At 40.9% G+C, this 24121-nt stretch overlaps 1 protein-coding gene across 1 annotated transcript; it reads left to right on the top strand.

Moving 5' to 3' along the window:
* Positions 1-8218: 8218 nt before the first annotated feature.
* Positions 8219-24038, top strand: LOC127031747 (protein-glutamine gamma-glutamyltransferase E-like). Its single transcript, XM_050918791.1, has 13 exons — positions 8219-8366; positions 11718-11891; positions 12239-12481; positions 13144-13262; positions 13907-14035; positions 15253-15430; positions 15641-15776; positions 17655-17758; positions 17918-18163; positions 19165-19470; positions 20480-20637; positions 20911-21044; positions 23178-24038. Exons 1-13 carry the CDS (start codon positions 8360-8362, stop codon positions 23323-23325), a joined length of 2082 nt encoding a protein of 693 aa, XP_050774748.1. The 5' UTR covers positions 8219-8359; the 3' UTR covers positions 23326-24038.
* Positions 24039-24121: the final 83 nt, after the last annotated feature.

Below are 24121 nucleotides of genomic sequence, written 5' to 3'. Positions count from 1 at the left end.
ATCCCGTTTCAACTGGATGTTCCAATCAAAAATCAGACACCTGGTCACCTTCTGGCTCCAATTAGTGTGGGGGAGGGTGGTCCTGGAGCCTAACTCTAACTCTGTCCCCCGACCTGGAGTTGGGAAACCCCTACATAACTCGACACAGCTGTTACAACCCAGCAGGCAGGCACAGAGCAAGGCAGGGCTGGGGCCACATGGTGCACATGTTCCTCTGTTAGCCTCACGGAGCTGCTCCTCTGACCTTCTCCCCACGGCAGCATCAACCACTTATCACATTGCTTTTGCTTCTGGCCTCGGGACTGGTGTCCAGAATGGCTGATGGGAGATGCAGGCCCGGGGGCACTACAGCTCTCATGGTCCCAAGGGGCCCACAATCACCGATGGGAGATACAGGCCGGGAGACACTACATCTCCCACACTGCACTGCTTCACTTCTCCTCAGCCCACCCAGGTTCTCAACCTAGTATTTGAATTTCTGGTGACCTGCTCCGTGACGTCATGTTACTGCAACAGACACAGGATGAGAGACACTCCCCCGCATAGCAGCAGGATCCAGTTGTAACTGGGTGGCGAGGTACCTGTGGAGGTACAGTAAGTGCCCAATGATCATCATTGCTTACCTTGGTGTCACACTAGCCAGTCTGCTGAGTGCTAGCAGGTCATTCTCACTGCCCTGGGTTTCTGATTCACTGGCTTTTCTTGGCAGAAGTTCTTCCTGGGGTTCAGTTTATCAATGGTACTTTTCTCTCCATCTAAATAACATTGCCAGTAGTCCACAAGCTCCATTCAGGTATAGTTCCCTCTAAGGAATGCACACAAGAGAACGAAGGGCCACCCACTTAATTAGTGGAGCCATGTAGGCATGGCTCCACTAATTAGGTGCCTGGACCCTGGAGAAAATGGAAATGTAAGGTGAGGTGGTGGCCTTAGTGGGGGTGGGGACAAATAAGGGATAGGTGGGAGGGGGCAGTGGGCTGAGAAGAGGGAGTGGGGGGAATTTGGGATGTGCAGGGCTGTGGTGGCCAGAGAAAGGGGTGACTTTCCCTAGCTCCAGGGCTGAGGCTGCTGAGGAGAGAGAGCACATCCATCACATTAGAAAGGTAAGACTACTGATATTAAAATATGAGTTGTGTGCTTTTATTTGTAGAACAAAAAATAATTATTATAGGGTGTTTTTTTTAATATAGCGCTTTCCTCCAAAGTGCTTTACAATAGTTAGCGAGCAGTACAAACAACATTTGGAAAGATCATTAAGTGGTCCACTGAGACCCTCAGCAATTTTCTAGTGGTCTGTGAAAAAAAAAGTTTGAGAACTACTGGTATAAACCAGTGAAGGTCATATGAAAACAGTTATAGAAAGCTCAGCAAACTATAGTAAATGAAACTGTGGTACAAAAAACAAACAAACAAACAAACCCTAAATCCATGCACAGCTTTGTTCCCACACAGAACAGTATATCGTACTGACAACTGCTTTCATCTTCCATTGCAGCTGCATTCTTTGAATGGGGACTTATATGGAACAGTTTGAGAGAGGCCACTCTGTATAGTATTACAGAGGAAACAATGCAGCTTTTTTAAGGAAATATGCTATTACAGATTACAAACTTGCCACACTTCTCTAAACCATTATTGCTGCTTTTGGGATCTATTGTGAAAATATAGCTTACTGTAATAACACTTAAATCTAATGCAACACTCACTGAAGCAACCAGACATGACGGAACTGGGAGGGCTTAGCTGTTATTTATGTTTGGTAATCTAGTCATCGTTTAAATTAAAAAACAAAAAAGTTGGGGAAGATAGTATTCATGTCCAAAGAAAGGAGTAGGTTGTGGTTCTTATGGCATTTTATGAACAATAGACCCTGTCTTGCAAGCATTTTCAGCACACAAGTTCCCTTGATCTCAATGCAAGTGCCACATGCAAGTTCTTTTTTGCAAGATCGGGCTCAGTGTATCCTCTCCAGCTTGGTAGCTGCTACTTCATTTTACTAAACAGCCTATTTATTTTAAACAAATCATAATGTGTGTTACTCATTGGAGGAAGGCAGAGAGAGAGGGAGAGGGAGAGGGAGATGGGGGGGAGGGAGTGAGAGAGAGCAAGACAACCATCATGCAATGAGTTGCCTTTGTGTGGCAATGTTCTTGTCTTAGTTCTGGTAATGCTTTTATAATACAAGTAGTCCTAAGGAAGATCTCTGAACCTTGCCACATGTAGGGTTTCAGCTCTTAGCCAATAATTCCTTAGCTGACAACACTTTTTCAGTTTGCAGACCAGAAGTAGCTGTTGAAACAAACTGGTTTCTCAAACTTTAAAAAATGAAGTTACAGGAACTGTCTCAAACCCCACACAACAGAATTTGTAGCTAATGTTTGTCCCCTGAAACAGAGAGTGCAAAGAGAAGGATTTTTATTTACTAATACATCTAAGTTTTCAGGAGCAAGCTTTCGCGAATGAAATATAATTTGTAATAAAATCAAAGGGTTCTGATAGCTCCAACCTTTACAAATTCACTGTCTTATGAGAATGTTGGTGCATGTATATTTTAAGAAAAGTTGCTTCAACAGAAAAAAAAGGCAGATTAGTTGATAGAGCCAATTTAATAACTTCAGCAGTGAGGGCTTTCATATTTTAATTTATAGGACACATAGTTCCAACAGTTTGCGTAAGTTCAGTACAACTACCCTTTCATTCCAATATTATTTTTCTATGTAGCAAAAATTAAGGATTTCCATCTGCTATTTATTCATTAATTAAATAAAGATTCTCAGAGTTGGGTAGAACAACAGTATCATCATCATAGAAGACATGCTTTCATTTATGAAAGCATGCTAAATGGACTATTTAACACTGTATTATATCAGGAAATCAGAAAGGCTATGCTACCTGCTTTTTTCTCCCTTGCAATGTAATTAATTTAAATTATCTGGTCTACTTTTCTAAGTTTATTTCATGAATGTGCCAGAAGATGACATTCAAGTCTTGTTCTTTGATTAGTTTATTCAGTTATTTTAAGTGGAAATTTAATATTTGAAATATTTTTGGCTAGTTGTAGTATAATCATATTTGGAAGTCATTGACCAGTTATCACATCTAAAAATAGAATGCACAGTGTATGCACCCGATAATCTGAAAATTGCAGGCACATGCATGCACACATTATTTAGGGCATGATTGTATTATGTAAACTTATAGTGAAAAACAATTATTCAGAATTACTGTAGTTTTGTTCTAATATTTTGGTTATTCTACTTATACAGCCCAATATGCTGTTAGCTTTCTTGGCAACAAGGGCACATTGTTGACTCATATCCAGATTCTCATCCACTGTAACCCCTAGCTCCTTTCTGCAGAACTTCTGCCTAGCCAGTCGATTCCTAGTCTGTAGCAGTGCACGGGGTTCTTCCATCCTAAGTGCAGGACTCTGCACTTCTTGTTGAACCTCATCAGATTTCTTTTGTCCCAATCCTCTAATTTGTCTTGGTCCCTCTGTATCCTATTCCCTACCATTCAATGTATCTACCACTCTTCCCAGTTTAGTGTCATCTGCAAACTTGCTGAGGGTGCAGTCCACGTCGTCCTCCAGATCATTAATGAAGATATTGAACAAAACCAGACCCAGGATCGACCCTTGGGGCACTCTGCTTGATACCAGCTGCCAACTAGACATGGAGCCGTTGATCACTACCCCTTGAGCCCGATGATCTAGCCAGCTTTCTATCCACCTTATAATCCATTCATCCAGCCCATACTTCTTTAACTTGCTGGCAAGAATACTGTGGGAGACCGTATCAAAAGCTTTACTAAAGTCAAGGAATAACATGTCTGCTGCTTTCCCCTCATCCACAGAGCCAGTTATCTCGTCATAGAAGGCAATTAGGTTAGTCAGGCATGACTTGCCCTTGGTGAATCTATGCTGACTGAGTCAGAGTTGGACATATTGATAGATGAAGAGTCAAAAATAGATAGTCACTTATACTATACTAAAAATACTAACACTCTCTTCTTTAAATGGCAGATCTCCCTTGCTCTTTGTCTTATCCTATAACCTCTAGAGCATAATTCCTCCTCATGTCTTGAGAAATTTTGCAACTAGAAATTAGAATTCAGGAACACAGGAAAAAGATGACAATGGGAAAGAATATAGCACCCCTTCCCCCACCCAACTCTCCCCTTGTAATCACACACATTGATCCTGTGGGATATGCCCTAAGTTTGCCTATCACAGTTTGTTTGACTGAACCTTTTAAAGTAAAAATCTTGAGCAAAACAGTAAGTTCCCACTGTTTGTAATTCTATAGGTTAGTCATGATGATGATGGTGCACTAATGCCATACTTACTTGCCTTCTTGTAATTCTGGAGGGACTACACTTCCCTCATTTCCTCATCTATGATGAACTGCAGACTAATTGTGAGGCATTCACATGACTTTAAAATTGCATTGCCAGTGATACGTAGATATCTTTAAAGTGCAGTTATAGGCTGAAATGTAACTCTTCAGAAATAATGCCTTTGAATGCCTGTATCCTTACTTCTTTTGTGTCCTGTGGTCTCTGTGCATTTGTCCAAATCATAACCACCTTGTTTACTGCAATCAGTCCATAGCCAATCTGTCTTTGGCAGAGTAAAACTGATTCTGTCTTAGTAATGCTTATCACAACCGACCAGTAAGTTCCAATTCCAGGGTTTTTCTTGTTGGTGACAAGATTAAAAAACACAAGGAGCACAGGATGTTTTTTTAAAAAGTAAGAAGAGCTGTAGGGTTAATGGTCAGAAATATCTTAATTTTGACATTGAATTAAGGAAGTGTAACAAGAATAGCTAGATAAACACAGAGGCAATTTATGCAACTCTCTATTATGGATTCCACAGAACAGGTCTGGATAATTCAAGTTAATTCTGTGTCCTGTGACTGAAATTAAAACTTTCTAGGAGCAAGGTGTACTGAGGTTTCAGGGGTTCATTTTCAGTCAGGGGCAGCCAAGGCTTTGTCCACCCTAGGATTTTTTTCACCAATAACTGACTGTAGGTATAGTGTCATCAGCGGACGCTATAGTGTAACTAGAACCCAGGCTAGAACTTTGTCAGATGGAAGACTATGTTGTCTTCATAGATTCCACGGCCAGAGGAGCCCTTTGCAATCATCTAATCTGACTGCATGTACAACACAGGCAATAAAATACCCCCAAAATAATTTATAGAGTATATAATTTAGAAAAAACAATCTCATCTTGATTTGAAAATTGCTGGCGATGGAGAATCCACCATGACCTTTGGCAACTTGTTCCAACAGTTAATTACCCTTGTTGTTAAAAATGTACGTCTTATTTCCAGTCTGAATGTGCTTAAATTCAATTTTCACCAATTGTATTGTGTTAGACCTTTCTCTGAGATTGAGGAGCCCAATATTAAATATTTGTTCCCCATGTCTTACAGTACAGCATCCACTAGTCTACTGGTGGTGGAGCTGATGAACTGGAGAATTACTGAACTTGAAAAACCCTAATGTAGAGATAGCCCTAGTGTGTACTGTCATAGTATTTACAGACAGAAAGGACATTAGATCATCTACTCTTAACTCTTGTATATCACAGGCCCTTAAATTTTATCTAGTCACACCTGTATTTAGGCCAATAACTTGTATTAGTCTTAAGCATTTTCCAGAAAGTCATCCAGTGGTGATTTGAAGATGTCAATACTCTGTGAAGTCCACAGTTCAAACTAGGGTGATCAGATGTCCCGATTTTATAGGGACAGTACCGATTTTTTTGTCTTTTTTTTACATAGGCTCCCATTACCTCCAACCCCGTCCCAATTTTTCACATTTGCGGTCTGCTCACCCTAGTTCAAACATAAGTATATTTTTGGACCTCTTCATGCACAGGTTATTAGAATGTTGAGTTTAAAACAAGCAAGTTATTAATACACTTTGTTGGAATTGAATGGATTTCCACCAGCAACTGAAGTTGTTCTCATTACTAAGCAATTAACTCAGTTTTCTGTCACCATGTTGCTCCATCTGCTGCCCTAGCTTCCTCCTAAATTATTATGTTCAAATTACTTGTACATTGTTGTTCAGAGAACAAGCAATACAACATCTTGCTGATCATGAGGAGCAAAAAAAGACAAACCAAAATCTACCATGTAAGAACGTTGATAAAAGGGAAGGAGAGGCACATGCACTTGTTGCTTAGTGTGCAGGTTTGATCAAAATGTTAGCATTCTTAAGAAATAGAAGAGGAAAAAATACTGAAATCAGTATAATGTCATCATATATATCTCTGGTGTGGTACCTTCATTTTTTGTTCCATTCCCCACCCTCAAATAATAAAGAGTCTCTGAAATGGAGGTGACAAATATGACCAAGGACAGACTTCAGTATGAAAAGAGACAGAAAAGATTAGAACTATTTACTTTAGGAAGGAAACAATTAAAAGGTGATATTTAAGAGATAAACAAAATACTGATTAGTACGGGAAAGTTATGGGCATGTATTTACCTTTACTCATAACAAGAACAAAGGGATGTTCAATTAAAGACAAAGTTCAGAAATAAAAGAATTTTTTTTTAAAACACAACACAGCTTGTGAAACTCATTGTCACAAAATAGCGTAAACTGATTAATTTAGAGGATTAAAAAAGGTGGAGGTATTTACATAAAGGAGAAGGATTATTAACTTCCTGCTTCAGGTGATAACTTCCAAAACGACAGGGATAGGAAGAGCTTTCCCCTATGGACTGCTTATTTCAAAATGTGACTGTAAGGGTTCATGCAGTTCCCTCTGAAGCAGCTGGTACTGGTAGAGACAGGATTCTTGACTAGATGGCTTATTGGTCTGATCCAGTATTGCTGTTTCTGTCTTCCTATGCAAAACATTAAATTGCTTCTTACAAAACAAGACTCTGTTTCCAAAGATCTAGAGCTTGACATAGAGCTACAGGAAATCCATCAGATATGTGTGCATATGTGACAGCACTTATGAATTTAAAAATATTTGACCTGGCATTACAACATAATGTAAGTTTATAAGTCACGGCTAAATCACATTGTTTAATCAACATTTGGCATGAAAACAATCTTCCCAAAAGGAATAATGTTGAGTCAATTTATTCAGAATGTACACATACTGAACTCTTCTTTCATGCCTTGCTGGTTTTAAAGATAGAAAATTAAAAACAAAATTGTGTTATGCAGCTCGATTTCAAGCACTAATAAAACAGGAAGAGGCCACTGTGAAACTGAAAATGCCACCTGCCTTGTTTTAATTCTGCTTGCAATGGCCACGCAGAACTTTATTTGCAGCAGTCTCTCAACATAAGTGATTTGATACCCTTTCCCCTAAGAAAAAAGTGAAAAAAGTAATTCAGCAACAACAGACCAATGGTCCCCCGAGACCATACCACAGCCCAGAGGGCATATCCCAACATTCATGTATTACCCCATAACAGCAAATCTCTCTGAGTGTGTTTGTGTGTTAAACAAACAGACTCCAGCATATATGATTTGTGCCCATAAAATTTCTGCCTGTATTTTTGTGTTCATAAAATGAACTACAGGTGCAAGTCAGAATATTTGAACCTCTAGCTATCTGATTTGCACCCAGAGGTAAATTCAGGTGAGGGGTAAATACTAAGTTGTGCACCCACAATTCAAGTGGAAAATGTATGTAATTTGTGCCTTAAAAAAGGAGACCACCCTTTTAAAAATGTGATTCTCTTTTGTGTAGGTGTTTATTACCATATGAGAACTTTACTCTCCAGGGACATGTGGCAGTAAAGAGGATTGGTACCACTAGCAAACCAGTCTACTTTGAATGTGAGGGAAAAACATAAAATTCAACAGGCTCCACTGATTAATCCATGAGAGAAGTCAAGTCCCTAGTTCTGAGGAGCTCGAAGCTCTGCTTTGAGCACACAGCAAGAAAAAAGACCTATAAATTATGTAATTGCCTATGGGATATATAGGGGGAAAGGTATTAATTCTCACTGACTCAAGAATTACTCCTCCTCATCCCTAAAGTGATATATTACTATACCTGAAACCTGGGCCTTCTTTCTTACTAAGTCAGTTCCCTTTGAACAAGTAACTTGTAGTTTCCACTACCCTGGCTTTTCTTCCTATCTTGCATAACTATAGTGACTTTAGAGCCTATAGCATACTGTCATTTGAAAATTTAAACTCATTGTCTGAGTGCCTCACCCACCTCATCTGAATTGTAATTGGTTTGCACAGAAGGAGAGGCTCAGGTTTTTTCTATAAAGAGTGTTTCAAACACAGCTTGAATCCTTATCATATAGCACCATAACTGCTCAGAGGACCACTGAACACGAGTCACAGAATAGCAAGAAACCATGGCTGGTGAGTAAAATACAAGTCTCTCAATAAATAACCTGCAAGCAACCGAATAAGGTTATATTCCCTTACAGGGATGGTTTATTAGTGGGGGGTTGTTGCAAAGGACTCTAAGTGTTGCATACTCTATATTCTGGGATTTGGAATAAGTTGTATTACTGGTAACAGATATTTTAAACATTTATTTTCCTAAATTTTTAATAATACAAACAGAGAAAATAAGCTGTTCCGTACATTGTAATACTAGAATACAGTATTACAAAACTGATGCAGAGCACAATGGGTTGTGGAGAACCACTAAGACTGTTTAGATCAGGTGTTCTCAAACTGGGGGTCAGGACCCCTCAGGGGGTCATGAGGTTATTACATGGGGGGTTGTGAGTTGTCAGCCTCCATCCCAAACCCTGTTTTGCCTCCAGCATTTATAATGGTGTTAAATATATAAACAAGTGTTTTTAATTTATAAGGAGGGTCACACTCAGAGGCTTGCTGTGTGAAAGGGGTCATCAGTTCAAAAGTTTGAGAGCCACTGGCTTAGATGTATTACCCAAGAATGTACCAAAGTGTACAGAATGTGACTATTTTATGCTGGTCAGGTTAAATATTAAGAATTTAGAAGGCAAGCTAGAGATATGAATCAAAGCTAACTATTACTAATATAGGCACTTATGGTAGACATTTTGTGAGCATTAATAATATACTTCTGTGGACTCTGTCTCATGTCTACAAATACTTACTGAAAACTAGCTTTTAGGATGGAGTCTGTGTTTATAGAAGTAAGTGTTTGTGTGTTGAGCACACATACAGGGCTAGATACTATCCTGTAGATGCAGGGAATGTACACTGCACCCCTTGTACTTGCAGGAGCAACTGTACCTAATGGGGACAGCACCTTTAAATCTAGAGAGTGCTTCATATGAGCCCCAGCAGTGAATTGTGCCCCTCGCTTGGCATACCCTCTTTGCCAGCGTTTGGAGCCTGGGCTCTGCAGGCATAAGGTGAATCGTGACAATCACTTGGTGAAAGTGATAACAGACACAGAACAGTGTCCAAAGAGCAGAAACAAAGAGCTTGATTTTCCTCTCATACTGATGTAAATGAAGACTAAATCCACTGAGGTCAATGGAGCTACACGGGGAAGTGAGAAGAGAATCTGGCCCATGGACTCTAAAAGCCATGCATTTTATCTATACAAGATTTTTTTAAAACAAACACAATTTCTTGGGGTGACTTGAACCACTTACTATCTTGGCATATTCCTCACGGATTCATTCTGCCAATGCTTCCTAACCTGTTGGTGAAAGTGCAGTGTGTGGCCTGCCAGTGCCCACTTGATGAATTTCTAAATGTACTAGATGAGCTCTGACATTCCATTCATCTAAATGTTCATCTCTAAGAAATGACCTGAGAAACAGGAGGGTTCGAAAGGGGTCAGATGTGTATTATGGGCAGGTACCAAATAATCTGCTCCATTAAATATTGCTTAAGTAAACAGCCATGAAAAATGCTACTGGGCTGGTTAAGAGAGCTCTTTGTTAACAGAGGGAGTATGTGTTAAATCTGGACAGTAAAAACAATAACCACAGATTGTAGCAACAGGGAAATAACCACAATTTCCTCAGTGTAACACTTGCACAATGATGTGCCAACATCATAGCCAATACTTTAACAAGTGGCTTTCCAAATATTTTCCACTAAACCTCCAGTATGCTCTATGTACCACTTGCATATGCTCACAGAAGAAAGCAGGAGAGAACAGGGAATCTGTCCATTTGTGTTTTTCTCCATTTAAACAAAAGTCATTGTCATAATCTTAATTGGAGGAAGAGACAGCCCCACTTGACAAACAAGCTAGCACTTGGTGGATATGGTCAGACTTTTTGTGAAACACTCAGAGTACATTCACAGCCCAGCCCAGCATTACATTTGTGGGATCTGAGGAAGAGGTGTAGACCTGGGGGAAAAGGTGTGGGGGATCCTCCCCATGGTGCTGTGTAAATGCAGGACCTGCCACTTGGTGCTATCAGGGCTAGTTTAAAGGAAATATTTTGCTCTTCAGCAGATCCACATGAACCCAGGTAAGTCATTTCTGGCAGGGCTAATTTAGCAGTGTCCAGAAAGGGGTTCATGGAGCCCCTGCTACATCCCAACTGTCAAGGATTCAGCTGCTTGTTTCACAATCTCCTCTCAGTCATAGTCAGACATTGTTCAACCTTCAGCCCTAGTAACATAACAAACAATTAAGGTATGAGTCATACTCAGGAATATCTTGTGTGGACACTAGAACCATAAAGCAGGAGCTCAAGGAAATGCAAAACAGATATTGGATCCAAACCCTAGATTAAACATTCACTGCCACGTAGAATGGTGATTACAAGAGACACTTCTCACTTGTAAGTAGAATATGCAGTATTAACTGGAGGTCACCTCTTCTGTATATTATCTACACTACACTTGTGAAATTTGTGTAAGTGATATGCATGGGAGAGAGATAGAGATAAATGCTTAAACAAAGTCAAATCTAATTCTGAAGGGTCCTGGATGGCGGGTTGATGATGGAGAGCCCAGGGCTGGGGTGACAGGGGTGTGTGGGGAGGAGCCCAGGACTGGGGTGAGGGCAGCCAAAATTTTTTTGCTTGGGGTGGCAAAAACACCTAGAGCCGTCCCTGTTTAGACCTTGGGATCAGATTTAACAAGTGCCTTCTCTTGATGCGTCAGAGACCTGAGCTGACTTCCTGCTCTTTGGAGCCACAGAGGCTGAGTTTCCTCAGAAGCGAGTCACATCACTGTTTAAAATATAGCAACATGTCTCAGCTCTATAGGTTTTTTGGAATCTCCTGCTTCCTTCCCAGAGGCCAAGAGGATTCCCCTGTATGACCCTGCTTTATACCTCAAATTTTCAGCCTCACATCACATCCAATATGTTGTATTTTGACTGAAAGAAGCAGTCAGTAGAATTGAACTGCATTCTTTATTCAAGCAACGCACTCTCAATTCCAACATCTCTCTCCTCTCTGACACTTTCCCAGCCTCCCTCTAGTATTGCAGTAACCAACTCTTGTTCTATTTTAGTCAGTACTAGCTACAACAGTCTCTGCTTTGAGAGATGCCAATTCCCAAGAAGCTAGATAAAATGCTTGCAAAATGAACAATTGGTTCCTCTGTGTGATGGAGACACAAACACAGGAAGAACCTCCTCCATCAAACTGCCTCCCATTACCCCAAGTCACCTGTACTTAAAACATGTACAACTCCAAAGAAGATGCCTGAGATTTTTTTCTGTCTATCTCTAGAGACTCCTCTGCCCCCACAAGGCCTTGGGATTCTCCTCACCATTTTTTTCCCCTCTTCTCACAGCTCTGACATTGATAAATATCAACTGGCAGCTTGAAGCTAATGCGAGTGCACACCATACTGATAAATACTCCAGCACAGAGCTGATTGTGAGGAAAGGACAGGCCTTCACTGTCATCCTGACCTTCAATAGAGCACTGCAGACTGGAGAGAGCTTAACATTCACTGCAGAAACAGGTAATGCCCCCACTTCCGTCCCTCTCACAAACAGGTTGCTGCCTGAGACTGGTGATGTCCTTCCCCCGCAGATGCCCACTCACCCTGTCAAAAGGAGGTAATAATGCCCACACAAACTCATCCCCTCAGAGCCATTCTTAACACAGTTTTACCTATCCATGTGACTGTGCAGGGTGTTAAATGTACGACTAACTTAAGCTAATGGTATTTGGCATCAATTTGTCTAACATGCTGACATATGGTACAATCTCACTCATCACGGGTTGCCTCTCTGCTGGGTTCAATAGAAATTGTATGTGGTTTCAGAGTGCAAGAGAAATCTCAATGTTCTTAACCCTCTTTGAAAGGGCCAAGACCATCACTGCAAGCTAAGACCCAGGCTGTATTTGACATCTCCAGCACAGCAAGCAATAGTACCTGGAGCGCAGTCCAACAATCCACCAACTCCAGCTCTGTCAACATCTCTATTTCCAGCCCAGCTAATGCTGCCATCGGACGCTATAAACTGAGCGTGCAGCCTGCCTCAGGTGGTAGTGCCTCCCGTAGGACCCTTGGAACATTCGTTCTGCTCTTTAACCCTTGGTCTTCAGGTACAGACACTTTGGGTTGCTCGCTAAGTAACTCACTGCAGCTTTAATATGCATAGCTTGCCCATCTGATGTACTGAATAGTAACAATATGTACCCTAACACTGAGTGCCAAGAGTGAGAACCAAGTGTGTCCCAATACCTTCCAGTGACACAAAAAAGAATGAACATCTTAGAGATTTACTGTATAGCACACAGTAGGGAGTGCACCCCACCTCCTCTCTGTGCAGAGTCAGGATACTGAGGGATTCCCAACAGGGAAGCTACAAACTCATCATGTTCATGCTGTAGCTTGTGTGTGATTATGGAGTCTTACCAGAGAGCCCTTACTCTGAAAGGCATAGACAGAGCCCTGTGTCTCCCACAGCTCAGCACCACCATAGAAGAGAAGAGACTAGGCACTGTACTATCCCTGAAGAAAAAAAGACAAGGCCCTGAATCTATCTCACACTAACTTTCCCCTGCAGGACAGAGACTTAGCCACAGGTGTGTCTTCGCTATCCCCAATCCCTCTTCCTTCACCCCACAACTGCAAAAGGGTTGAATTTCTAAAATCCATTGATAACATTGAAAGCAGAGCAGATAGGTGTTTATAGGAGCTCATCTGAGGCTTTCAAACCCATGCCCCATTGTGGCTTTACAGTGCCTCTGCTTTGGATTTTCAGGGGATGATGTGTTTATGCCTGACAGCACTGAGCGCAAGGAGTATGTGCTGGAAGAGTTTGGAATTGTCTTTGTGGGCAGCATAAACCGTATTAGCAAGATGGGCTGGAATTATGGCCAGGTAAATGCAAAGTGAAGAACTTGCTGTTTGGGCCTCCTTTCTTCTCATAAGCTAGATCTGTACCTTGCCTGCTCTTTCTAGCTCATATTTAGTGCAGTATATAATGCAGCACAATCTTTGAGAGACCTTCTGGGGCACTGGCAGCCACTAGCCATGTTCCTCTGCACCTCCCAGTGACTTATCTGGACAACAGGAACCTGGTCACAGGCATCAGGCCTCATCTCATGCCCCACTTTATACCAATTCACATAAAGGTCAGTATCAATAACTGGGCATGTCTTGTAAACCAGGACTCCCATAGTTCAGCTGTAAACATTTTAAAGTCTCTGCTGGATAACACTGTACACAGACGTGACTGCTGTGATGCTGGGCAGCACTACCCCAACTCTTATTACAGAGTCATAAATTTTGAGGCCTGAAAGGACCATTGTGATCATCTAGTTTGACCTTCTGAATGACACAGGCTAGAAATCTGTATGCACTAACTCCTGCACCAAGCCCATAATTTATGTTGGAGCTAGATTGGCTCGTTAATAAGTATGTAGACTGTTATTTCAAATACTGATTTAGACTATTGTACCCTTAAGATTTATAAGGAAGAACAATTTGCACCACCTATATATTAACTTATTTTTAAAACACAGTTTCAAGGAGACATTCTGAATATCTGCCTTTCCATACTGGATAGAAGCCTAAGCTACCGTAAAGACCCTGCCACTGATGTGTCTCGCAGAAATGATCCCAAATATGTGGGCCGTGTGCTCAGTGCCATGGTAAGAAAAGCGTTGATTTACTCAGCATTAGAAACATTGCAAAATCCAAATCCACTAACTGTTTCTTTAAAAGCGGATGGAAGATACTTCCCTGTGAGGGTAAATCCACTGTTTGTGTGGCTCAGAAACCACAGTGATGGATAACTACCTGATTTGTGCATGCAAGTTCTTCTTAGTCTATGGTATTTCTGAAACATTTGTTACTTTGGTATCCAGTTGTCAGACAAAATAAAGGAGTTCATAATTCAATTCCCCCTCTTAAACAGAGAGAGTAGGTCTGGTGGTATTTACAGAGGTCATTCCTGGTAGTCTTACATTTTGGCTTATTTGATCATGTCTGGTAAGGAGTTCTATAGGCAAGGGATTTTTTTTACTGAGAAGGCTCTTCCCCAGCACCCTAGATGTTACTCCTGATCTCTCCAGTTGCTCTGCCCCTGCAGTAGACAATTTTATTCTCCAGGGCTACCATTCCTTCCACGAGCACTAAATTGACTTAAAAGTTTATAAAGGTAGCAACAAAAGCAGGAGACAAAATAGTATTAAGATTTTTGCATTCAGCCAAGAATTTTTTTTCTAATACTTTCAGTTTAAATCCATGAAGCTGCTCCAAATTGCGATGTACATCTCCCCACATAAGGGCTTGTTGGTGCTGAAACGTAGTGTGTTTCAAGCTGGGGGAGTACATCTACAGCTGGCACATGGATCCTGATATGATACACTAAAAGTTCTGTAAAGTGCTTTGACCTACTGCTGTTATTTTTGGGTGGGAGGAGCGGAGGGGGCTAAATATTTGTATTTGATTAAATACATCTCCTACATCCCTTAAAATAAGATATCATCTTTGTGGCAAGCCAGTTCCCTGAAGTAGCTTTGCCCCTTGCCCAATGATTAGGGCACTAGCCTATGACTTGGGAGACCCAGGTTCAGTTTCTTCCTCTGCCACATTCTCTCTGTGTGATCTTGGGCAAGTCACTCAGCCTCTCTGTGACCCAGTTCCCCATCTGTAAAATGGAGTTATAGTAGTGTCCTATGACACAATAACATTCTGTGGATCAATATAGTAAAGATTGTGTTGCATTTTGAGATCTACTGATGAAAAAGCACTTACATAACAGTTATACAAGGTATTAATTGGTACTATATGCCACACAGGGCTGTTTCTCCCTCCTTCTACTGCAAACTACGCTATGTGTTAATCTAGGGTATATTTTTTCCAGGTCAATAGTAACGATGATAATGGGGTGCTGCTGGGAAACTGGAGTGGAAATTACTCTGGTGGAACAAGTCCAAGCAGTTGGAATGGAAGCGTTGAAATCCTGCGAAAGTGGAAGGATGCAGGATTTAAACCTGTTAAATATGGACAATGCTGGGTTTTTGCATCAGTGCTGACCACAGGTATGTTTCATTAACACAGATGTGTGTGTTGCACAGGCTCCATTATGGGAAATGCTAAACACTATATACTGAGGCCTGTTTCAAAGCACTGACAATGCCAGAGCCTGGTTTGGCCAGATCACTATCCAGAATTGTTAGCTGAGGATAGTAGCATAGAAACTTTGTATCCCAGAAATGCAGGTTTTTAATTATTTGTTTTGATTTCTTTAGTGCTCAGGTGTCTGGGGATTCCTACTCGTATGATTTCAAATTTTAACTCCGCCCATGACGCAGATAGAAACCTGAGTGTGGATGTATATTATGATGAATCTGGAAATCCTCTGAACATGGGGGGTGACAGCATCTGGTAACCAACTACTCTTCTAAATATCTGTAATATTAAGCATTGCCAGCACCGGGACTTATAGATGCAAGTCAAAGGCATGATTTGGTCCTGTGCATTGATGGGATAGATACAGACACCTCAACCAAAGCACGTAAATTTCCATACTAAACACATTGTGAACATATAGTTAAAGCTGCAACTCAAAACAAGACACACATTAAATAAATAACAAAACAATAAAAAGTATGGAAACCACCAGCTAGGATTACCCCAATCTTCACACCCAAATTATGGTCTCTCTCTCTCTCTCTCTCCAAAGAACAGAACAATTCTCAATGATCAACACTATTTAATCTACATGTACCTCGTTTAGTACAGAATGTAACATAACAAAGAGTTACAACAGTCACTTGAAGCTAAATTAGAAAGTTGTAACAATATTACAGCTACAGGACCAAAGTGGATACAAAAATCTAAGGTGTCAACCTGAAAATATCACACAATGGGACTTGATTAGTTTGGGTCTAGATTTTTAAAAGGGTGCACACAGTGGTGTTGGAACAATTTATGTAGTGGGGGTGCTGAGAGCCATTGAACCAAACTTGGATATGATGGAAACCACTTCAAGCCAGGGGGTGTGGTAGCACCCCCAGAACCAGCACCTGTGGGTGTATATTAAGATGTGAACTTTCAGCATAACCAGGACACAGGCTTCCTTTATACAGGTATAACTTGTCCCCATATCAGGTCACTGGGGTGAAAATCCACAGAATTATGCCCACAATTAAATGTTAGATGCATAAATTAAGATACAAATTTAGCTTGAGATTATGCTGTCCAACTGTAGAGGTGCTCGGGAAGGGACAGCATCCTGGGTACAAGGACCAGGAATAATCTGCCCTTGTGCTCCAGGGAACACTGTTGAACCCAGTGAAGGCTGAGAGTGCTCAAAACCTTTCAAAATCAGGTCCAAGGCTTTCTGTACAACTATAAAATGTCTGAGATTATTTTCAGTTATAAAATTCTTGTTGATTTTACATTTCCCAATGAAACCCCCATCCAGAACTTCAGGTTGAGATTCTCAGGATAAAGTCTGAACTATTCAGCATCAGTAGAGAACATGTACAGATTACAACATTTGCTATAGTAAATATAAATAACACAAGGAGTGCATTTCCTGTAAATTAGTGGGAGTCTGGAAGTGTTGAGGGCCCTTAATGAGGACCATTACTTGCTGAGACATGCCTGATCCAGAATCAGGATAGTTTATTTGACATAGCTTATAACAGCAGTAAAGTAATTAATATTTATGCTGTTTCATTTACCATTTTGTTATTTTCTTAGTTATTAGAGACCAATACAGAAACCATTGGTAAACCATGTCTCACTGAGAATGCTCTGTTAGGGGATATAATGTGTGACTAGGAAATGTATAAAGTTGTGCAACCATTTAGTGTATTTATGGACCCCATTCTCCCAAATGGTCTTTCTGCTAGCAGTAAAGAGTAGCCAGAAAGCCACCTTCATCAGCAACCTGAGGGCTCCCCTAGGGGAAGGGAAGTTTTGGGATCACTCTACTGGCAACTACCAGTTCACGGGATGTGGCCAGCGCACTGCTGCACTCCTGTAATTCCTGGCTGCCACAATATGCTTTCGGGGCTATAAGCAGCTGAACGTAATTTAGAACTCCCCTAAAGCTGCAGTGCGTTCCTGGCTCAAGGAGCCTCAAAGGCAACATGAAGCGTGTGTGTGTGTGTGTGTTTGGCTGGTCCTTCAGCTTGAACAATTTTGTCAGATGAGAGAATCTGGATTTACAGAAGTGGATACAATCAGTGACCCTCAAACTCGCTACACAACTGTCACACATTAGTTATTTACCATGTTTATTCTTGTCTCTAGGAATTTCCATGTCTGGAATGAAAGCTGGTTTACCCGAAGTGACCTGGGGCCCTCCTACAATGGATGGCAAATTCTGGATTCAACTCCCCAGGAGAGAAGTGCAGGTACAGGGATTTTAATTCAGGAAAATGTTAAAGCAGGGGGAACCCTGTAAAATTCAGGGGTCCTTGACACATGGTTTGTCTAATGTGCATTGCTTACATTCTATTAGAGTGTTTTGACTAGTCTAGCCCTAATTGATTTTCTTTTCTTTGATACTCTAGGAATATTTCAGTGTGGTCCTGCTTCACTTGTAGCCATCAAAGAGGGCGATGTAGACCTGGACTATGACTCTCCATACATATTTGCTGAGGTGAATGCAGATCGTATCACCTGGACTTACGACATTAGGACTAGAGAGGCAAAGCCAATCTCTTCTGAGACCAAGTCAGTTGGCCAGTTCACCAGCACCAAGGCAGTAGGCAGTTATGTCCGTGTAGATGTCACTAATAATTACAAGTATAGAGAAGGTAAAGAGAAAATCCTCTGTTTCTTGATAGTACCACAAGTTTAATTCTTAAAATGGTAGAAACATTGTAATAAGAGCCAGTACCTTAGCAAGTACTACAACAGCTAGGGCAAAAGTTACACTTTTGGCTTCTACAGTGCTAAGAAAAGGAAGGAAGACAGAAGGTATAGTATTGTGCCATACCATTTCTGATATGTCAGTTTTGACTCATGAGACCTAGGTAATGTTGCTCTTAATTATATTGTGCAAAACATGTCCCGTCCCATCCTGTCCATGATAACACAGGCTGCTCAAATTGCATTTGCTATCAAACACAATTATTAGATAGGTTTCTATACAGTACCTATAAACTAAGATAGACAGCTAACTCCACAAGAAGGGCAACCCTTTCAAAACGACCTCAACTGGCCTCTAAATTTGCACCTTCAGTTTTGCCAGTACAAAATACAGAACACAAACATCTTTATCTAAGTTTGCAGGTGCAAACAAGAGTAAGACAGAGTGCTATTAAAAATGTCTAAATGGGGGAAGGGCTGATAATTCAAACTGTCATATTAGAGTAGGGCCTGTTCACGTAAGCTGCAGGCCTGTCAATCTCATCAGTTTAGAGGGCTGCTTCGTGTTACAGAATAAAGTGAAGCAAGTTGAAATTTATATTTACCACTTGTACAGCCCTAGGAAAAGTTGGATGAGGGAAGGTTTGGGAACTAAGCTTTAGTTCCTCTCTGGAATTAACAGGTTTAATGCTCTCAAGTTTAAGGACAGCAACTCTGAAATCTGAAATGAATGCATGCCTGTCACTCATCCAACAGGTTGATAGTGGCTGCAGTAAACAGTTGCTCTGTCTCCCCTGCTGGGTAAGCTTGTCAGTTAAAAGTGACCAATGCCACTACAACTACCCTGCATACAAATTTAAAAATGGACATATTTGACTGGATTTTTATTATTTTTTATTTTTATTATTTTCACGGTGCACGCACTCTCTCGCTCTTTCTCTCATAGGCTCTCAGAAGGAAAGAGAAGTGTATGAAAAGGCTCGTACAAAGCTGGGTCGAGTATATGGTTTCAGTGCCACATCAGAGAAGCGACCAGAAATTGATCAAAAGCCTGAAATTTCAGGGAAGTTCAAGGTGGATGGCTCCTTAGAGATTGGCAAAGATGTCAGCCTAATCTTGGTTCTCAGAAATTTGACCTCTGATGCTAAGACTGTAAAGGCAAATATGACTGCTTGGACCATTGTGTACACTGGGAAGCCAATTCATGAGGTCTGGAAAGACTCCTTTTCATCTACTCTTGCTTCTGAAGAAGGTAATTTTTCATATAATTGTGTAACCAAAGAAACAATTTTGTTATAACAGTATGAGAGAATTAGAGGTAAAGGTGGCAAAACTGAGGGAATGAAGAAATCTACTAAGAAAGGTGCAATGGGAGAGGGTCTTAAATTCCAGCCTGGAAGGAGGCTGGGGATTCTTAAGAGACACCATCATTAATCCAAAGCAGGTTAAAGTTCCTCTAAAAGAGAAAAATCTAAGAAATAAAACATTTCCCGTATGATTGCCAAACACAGCTCAGATATAAGGGTGCGGGGAAAACATACTAGAAATGAAGAGGTGGTGGCAAGTAAACCAGAATACTCAGTTAACAGACGCTAGAATGGAAAAGATAAGGACAACAAAAAAGCAAGACGAGTTAATGGCAGCCAAAGGCTTCTGTAAAGTTACATGGATTTTTATAATGGGAAGAAGCAGCACAGTAAAAGGAAGAAAACTGGTTCATGGGGGGGAATGAAATTATTGATTCAAAAGTGGCTGAAATGCCCTGTTTATACTATATCTTGAACAAAAAGAAGCCTGAATTAGTACAGAAGGAAAATGCTGTAAAATAACTTTGGATGAAGGGCAGATAGAAGAAAGCTTGAGAAAATGCAAGTATTACTCACACACGAGCAGGTCCAAGTGATGTGCATCTTAGGGAATTAGTCCTGGATAGGGCCTGAGAGGCCTTTCCCATGACAATTAAATAGACACTAACTAGTTAATGAAATGCGAAGTGGCAGGTGATCTGTCTCATCACCTTCCAGAAAGAACAATGGGGAGGAAAAAAGGGGCAGAGAATGAGGCAGAAGGAATTGAAGAGAAATCAACCGCAGTCCAGTCCCAGACAAGCAATGCAGCAAGAAGTGAGAGAAAAGCAGGAAAAGCTCATGTCCTGTCTACCACCAAATACTGGGTGATAGGAAAATACTCATTTTAGGTGAATGATATTTGTTAGACTTTTGCAAGTGCATCCCATCCTATTTATGTTTTTTTCCTTTCAGAGAAACAGTTTCCCATTAAGATAACATATGCTGAGTACCAGCAAAATTTAACAAGAGACAACATGATCCGAGTAACAGCTTTGTGTCAAATTGAAAGTGGGATTGATGTGGTGGTGGAAAGAAACATCACTCTGGATAACCCTGACCTTGTCATGCAGGTAAAGATCTGTCCCTTTGCAACCTGGAGAGGGAGAGCGCTTCAGCTGCCTCACACAGTTAATCTGAGCCCAGCTTTAGCACTGGGGAAAAGGGAAGGTGAAAGGAGGTTTAGACTGGATCTTTTGCTTCCTACATCTACTGTCTTTACCCTTGAGAGATGCTCTGTTCTCATCCTGCCATGGTGGGGTGTCTTAAGAGTGCCTAACACTTCATGAATCATAACATCATTTTCTGCTTCAGAATGTGATCATGCAAGTGTTTGGTCTGTACAGGTGCTCAGTGATGCAAAAGTGAATGAACCAGTGAATGTGGAAGTGATATTTACCAATCCTCTCGACCAAGAGGTGAAAGACTGCGTGCTGCAGGCAGAAGGCAGTGACCTGCTGAAAGGAAAGCTCAAGATAGAGTAAGTACAAGGAGCATCAACTTCTTGACACAAAAGATAACACCCAACCCTAAGTCCTGTTGTGTGTTTTGAAGCAAATGTTGGCATGACATCTTTTTCCTTCTGGCTGTGACCACAGAGGTCTGGCTGTGGAAATGAGACTCAAGATAAAAAAAGACCTGATTTTTAATGAGGCCTCAACCTGACCTTTCTTTTGGCACTGCAGTTTGTAGGTACCAATAGCTGTGGGCACAAGTTGGTGCTATTTATTCACCCATTTACCTGACTGCACTCACACATTGGGTAAAAGTCTAAATTATATAAGTGGGGCTGAGGCCCTGGCAGCCAGTCTGCAGGTGCAATCTATTAAACTTGAATATTATGGCAGTGCCAACCAGGTCACACCCTACTATACAAGGCATGATACAAAGTGGTGGTTGCTATGCAAAAAAAGCTGCACCTGTTAACCTTGGGTCCTTTTTAAAAACTTTTTTTAATGAACTGTGCATGTGCAAATCTGAGTCTTTGTGTGTCTCTCTCTGATTTTCACCCATATCAGGTAGGTAGAGGTGCAAGTATGCAGATTTGTGCCTGCATTTCAAAATGTGAACATTTCAATAAGGTCAAATTTTTCAGACAGAAATTGCACCCTCAAAAGAAGGCCATCCTTCTGAAAATGTACTCCCATCTCTCTCCCTGTAGAACTACTGCTGGTGCAAAATTTTTCCAGCAACTAGTATATGAGAACTACTGATACAAAGAGGCTGGGTATTAATAATCCAGACCTAAACCATAATGTTTAGAAAGCCAGACATGCTAAGAGTTTGAAAGCTACAAAATTTGTGTATTTAGAGATAAAAATATATTAATTAGGGAGGGACAGAATGGAAGGAGTGGTTAATATTGTGATTAATACTTTTTTAAAACAAGAGACTATTTCTCCTAAATAGTAACCCTTGGCATGTATGATTTTTCAACCTTGGTTTTGAAATTCAATAAATGTCATTGTTTTGGAAAATGTAGAAATATAGTAGGGGTTAGATCAATAAATTGAAACCCTTACTTATTAGGGGGTACTAATGTATTTGCTACTGATAAATGAGGAATGGGACAGCTATAAAGAGCTGGAATGCAATAGATGCTATCCAGTTCATTTTTCTTGTATGTTTGGATCATTAATGTTTTGTAATGCTGGAATTTTAAATTAGAACCAGGAAGGGTAAATTTGCAGCCAGACCTTCATCTGGCCTTCACAGAACTGCACACACAAACTTCTACATGCACTTGGCAAGCACAAATGCCTGACAAAAATTCTATTTGTCTATGCCCTTTAGTCTAACACCTGCATATAGACTCATAGACTCTAGGACTGGAAGGGACCTCGAGAGGTCATAGAGTCCAGTCCCCTGCCCTCATGGCAGGACCAAATACTATCTAGACCATCCCTAATAGACATTTATCTAACCTACTCTTAAATATCTCCAGAGATGGAGATTCCACAACTTCCCTAGGCAATCTATTCCAGTGTTTAACTACCCTGACAGTTAGGAACTTTTTCCTAATGTCCAACCTAAATCTCCCTTGCTGCAGTTTAAGCCCATTGCTTCTTGTTCTATCATTGGAGGCTAAGGTGAACAAGTTTTCTCCCTCCTCCTGATGACACCCTTTTAGATACCTGAAAACTGCTATCATGTCCCCTCTCAGTCTTCTCTTTTCCAAACTAAACAAACCCAATTCCTTCAGCCTTCCTTCATAGGTCATGTTCTCAAGACCTTTAATCATTCTTGTTGCTCTTCTCTGGACCCTCTCCAATTTCTCCACATCTTTCTTGAAATGTGGTGCCCAGAACTGGACACAATACTCCAGTTGAGGCCTAACCAGCGCAGAGTATTTACATATCCTTAAATGTAAGTGAAAATGCCAACAAAACTCTGAATTATCTATCCCATACTCACAGTAGGGATCTCCAAAGTGGCCGAAGGGAGCTAGGTACCCAAGTCAGCATTGGAGATTTAACTCCTTTAGGAACCCCATTGTATAGCTTCTCCTCCCTACTGACAGCAATGCATAGGGAGGATGGCTGGCAGGGAAACTCAAATATAAAATACTAGGATGTTTTCAACTGATATTTCTCCTTTTGTTTCTGTTTTTTAGAATGCCCTCACTACAGCCCAGGCAGAGTTCCAAAGTACCGTTTGAAATCATTCCCACCAAGAGTGGAACCAAGCAGCTGCTCATTAATTTCTCCTGTGACAAGTTTCCAGATGTCAAAGCATTTGAGACCATAAATGTGGCCAACTGATTATAAGATGTGCAGTTGTCAGTCTGTCTGTATAACTTTGAGTGAAATAGTGCAAGAAAGCTCCTGTCTTCTGTGAACAATTAGTAAACCAGTCTATTTCTGCTATAGAAACAAAATCCACACCCTGTCTGACAGGAATTATCCTGTTACATAGTTTTATCAAATTCATGGCTGTGAAAAAACATGTCATGGACCATGAAATCTGGTCTTTTGTGTATTTTTACCCCATACTATACAAATTTCACAGAGGAGACCAACATTTCTCAAACTGGGGGTCCCAACTCAAAAGAGGGTTGTGGGAGTAGTCAAAGATTACTGTTGGGGGTGGAGGTTGCAGTATTGCCACCTTTACTTCCATGCTGCCTTCAGAGCTAGGTGGCTGGAGAGCAGTGGCTGTTGGCAAGGTGCCCAGCTCTGAAGGCAGTGCTCCACCAGCAGCAGTGCAGAAGTAAGGGTTGCAATACCATATTATGCCACCCTTACTTCTGTGCTGCTGCCTTCAGAGTTGGGTCAGGACCCCTACAATTACAATACCGTGAAATTTGAGACTTAAATATTCCTAAATCATGAAATTTAAGATTTTTTTAAATCCTATGAATGTGAAATTGGTAGGGCCCTAGTTATACATTTCAATATGCAATGAGAGCAGGGATTCTTCATGTACTGATGTAAATTTCCAAATTTTAAATATACTATCTGCATTTCTCTCCTAATTGTGTGTCTGGTTTTCTTATGCCTTTTTCAATTTGGACACTATTCCCTGTGGCCCCAGGTACTACTATAATCTACTATGAGA

Source organism: Gopherus flavomarginatus, chromosome 11 (genome assembly GCF_025201925.1).
Source record: "Gopherus flavomarginatus isolate rGopFla2 chromosome 11, rGopFla2.mat.asm, whole genome shotgun sequence".
In the NCBI taxonomy this organism is placed as follows: Eukaryota; Metazoa; Chordata; order Testudines; family Testudinidae; genus Gopherus; species Gopherus flavomarginatus.
The sequence above is the reverse complement of the archived record's forward strand: the minus strand, read 5'-3'. Positions and strand labels throughout refer to the sequence as shown.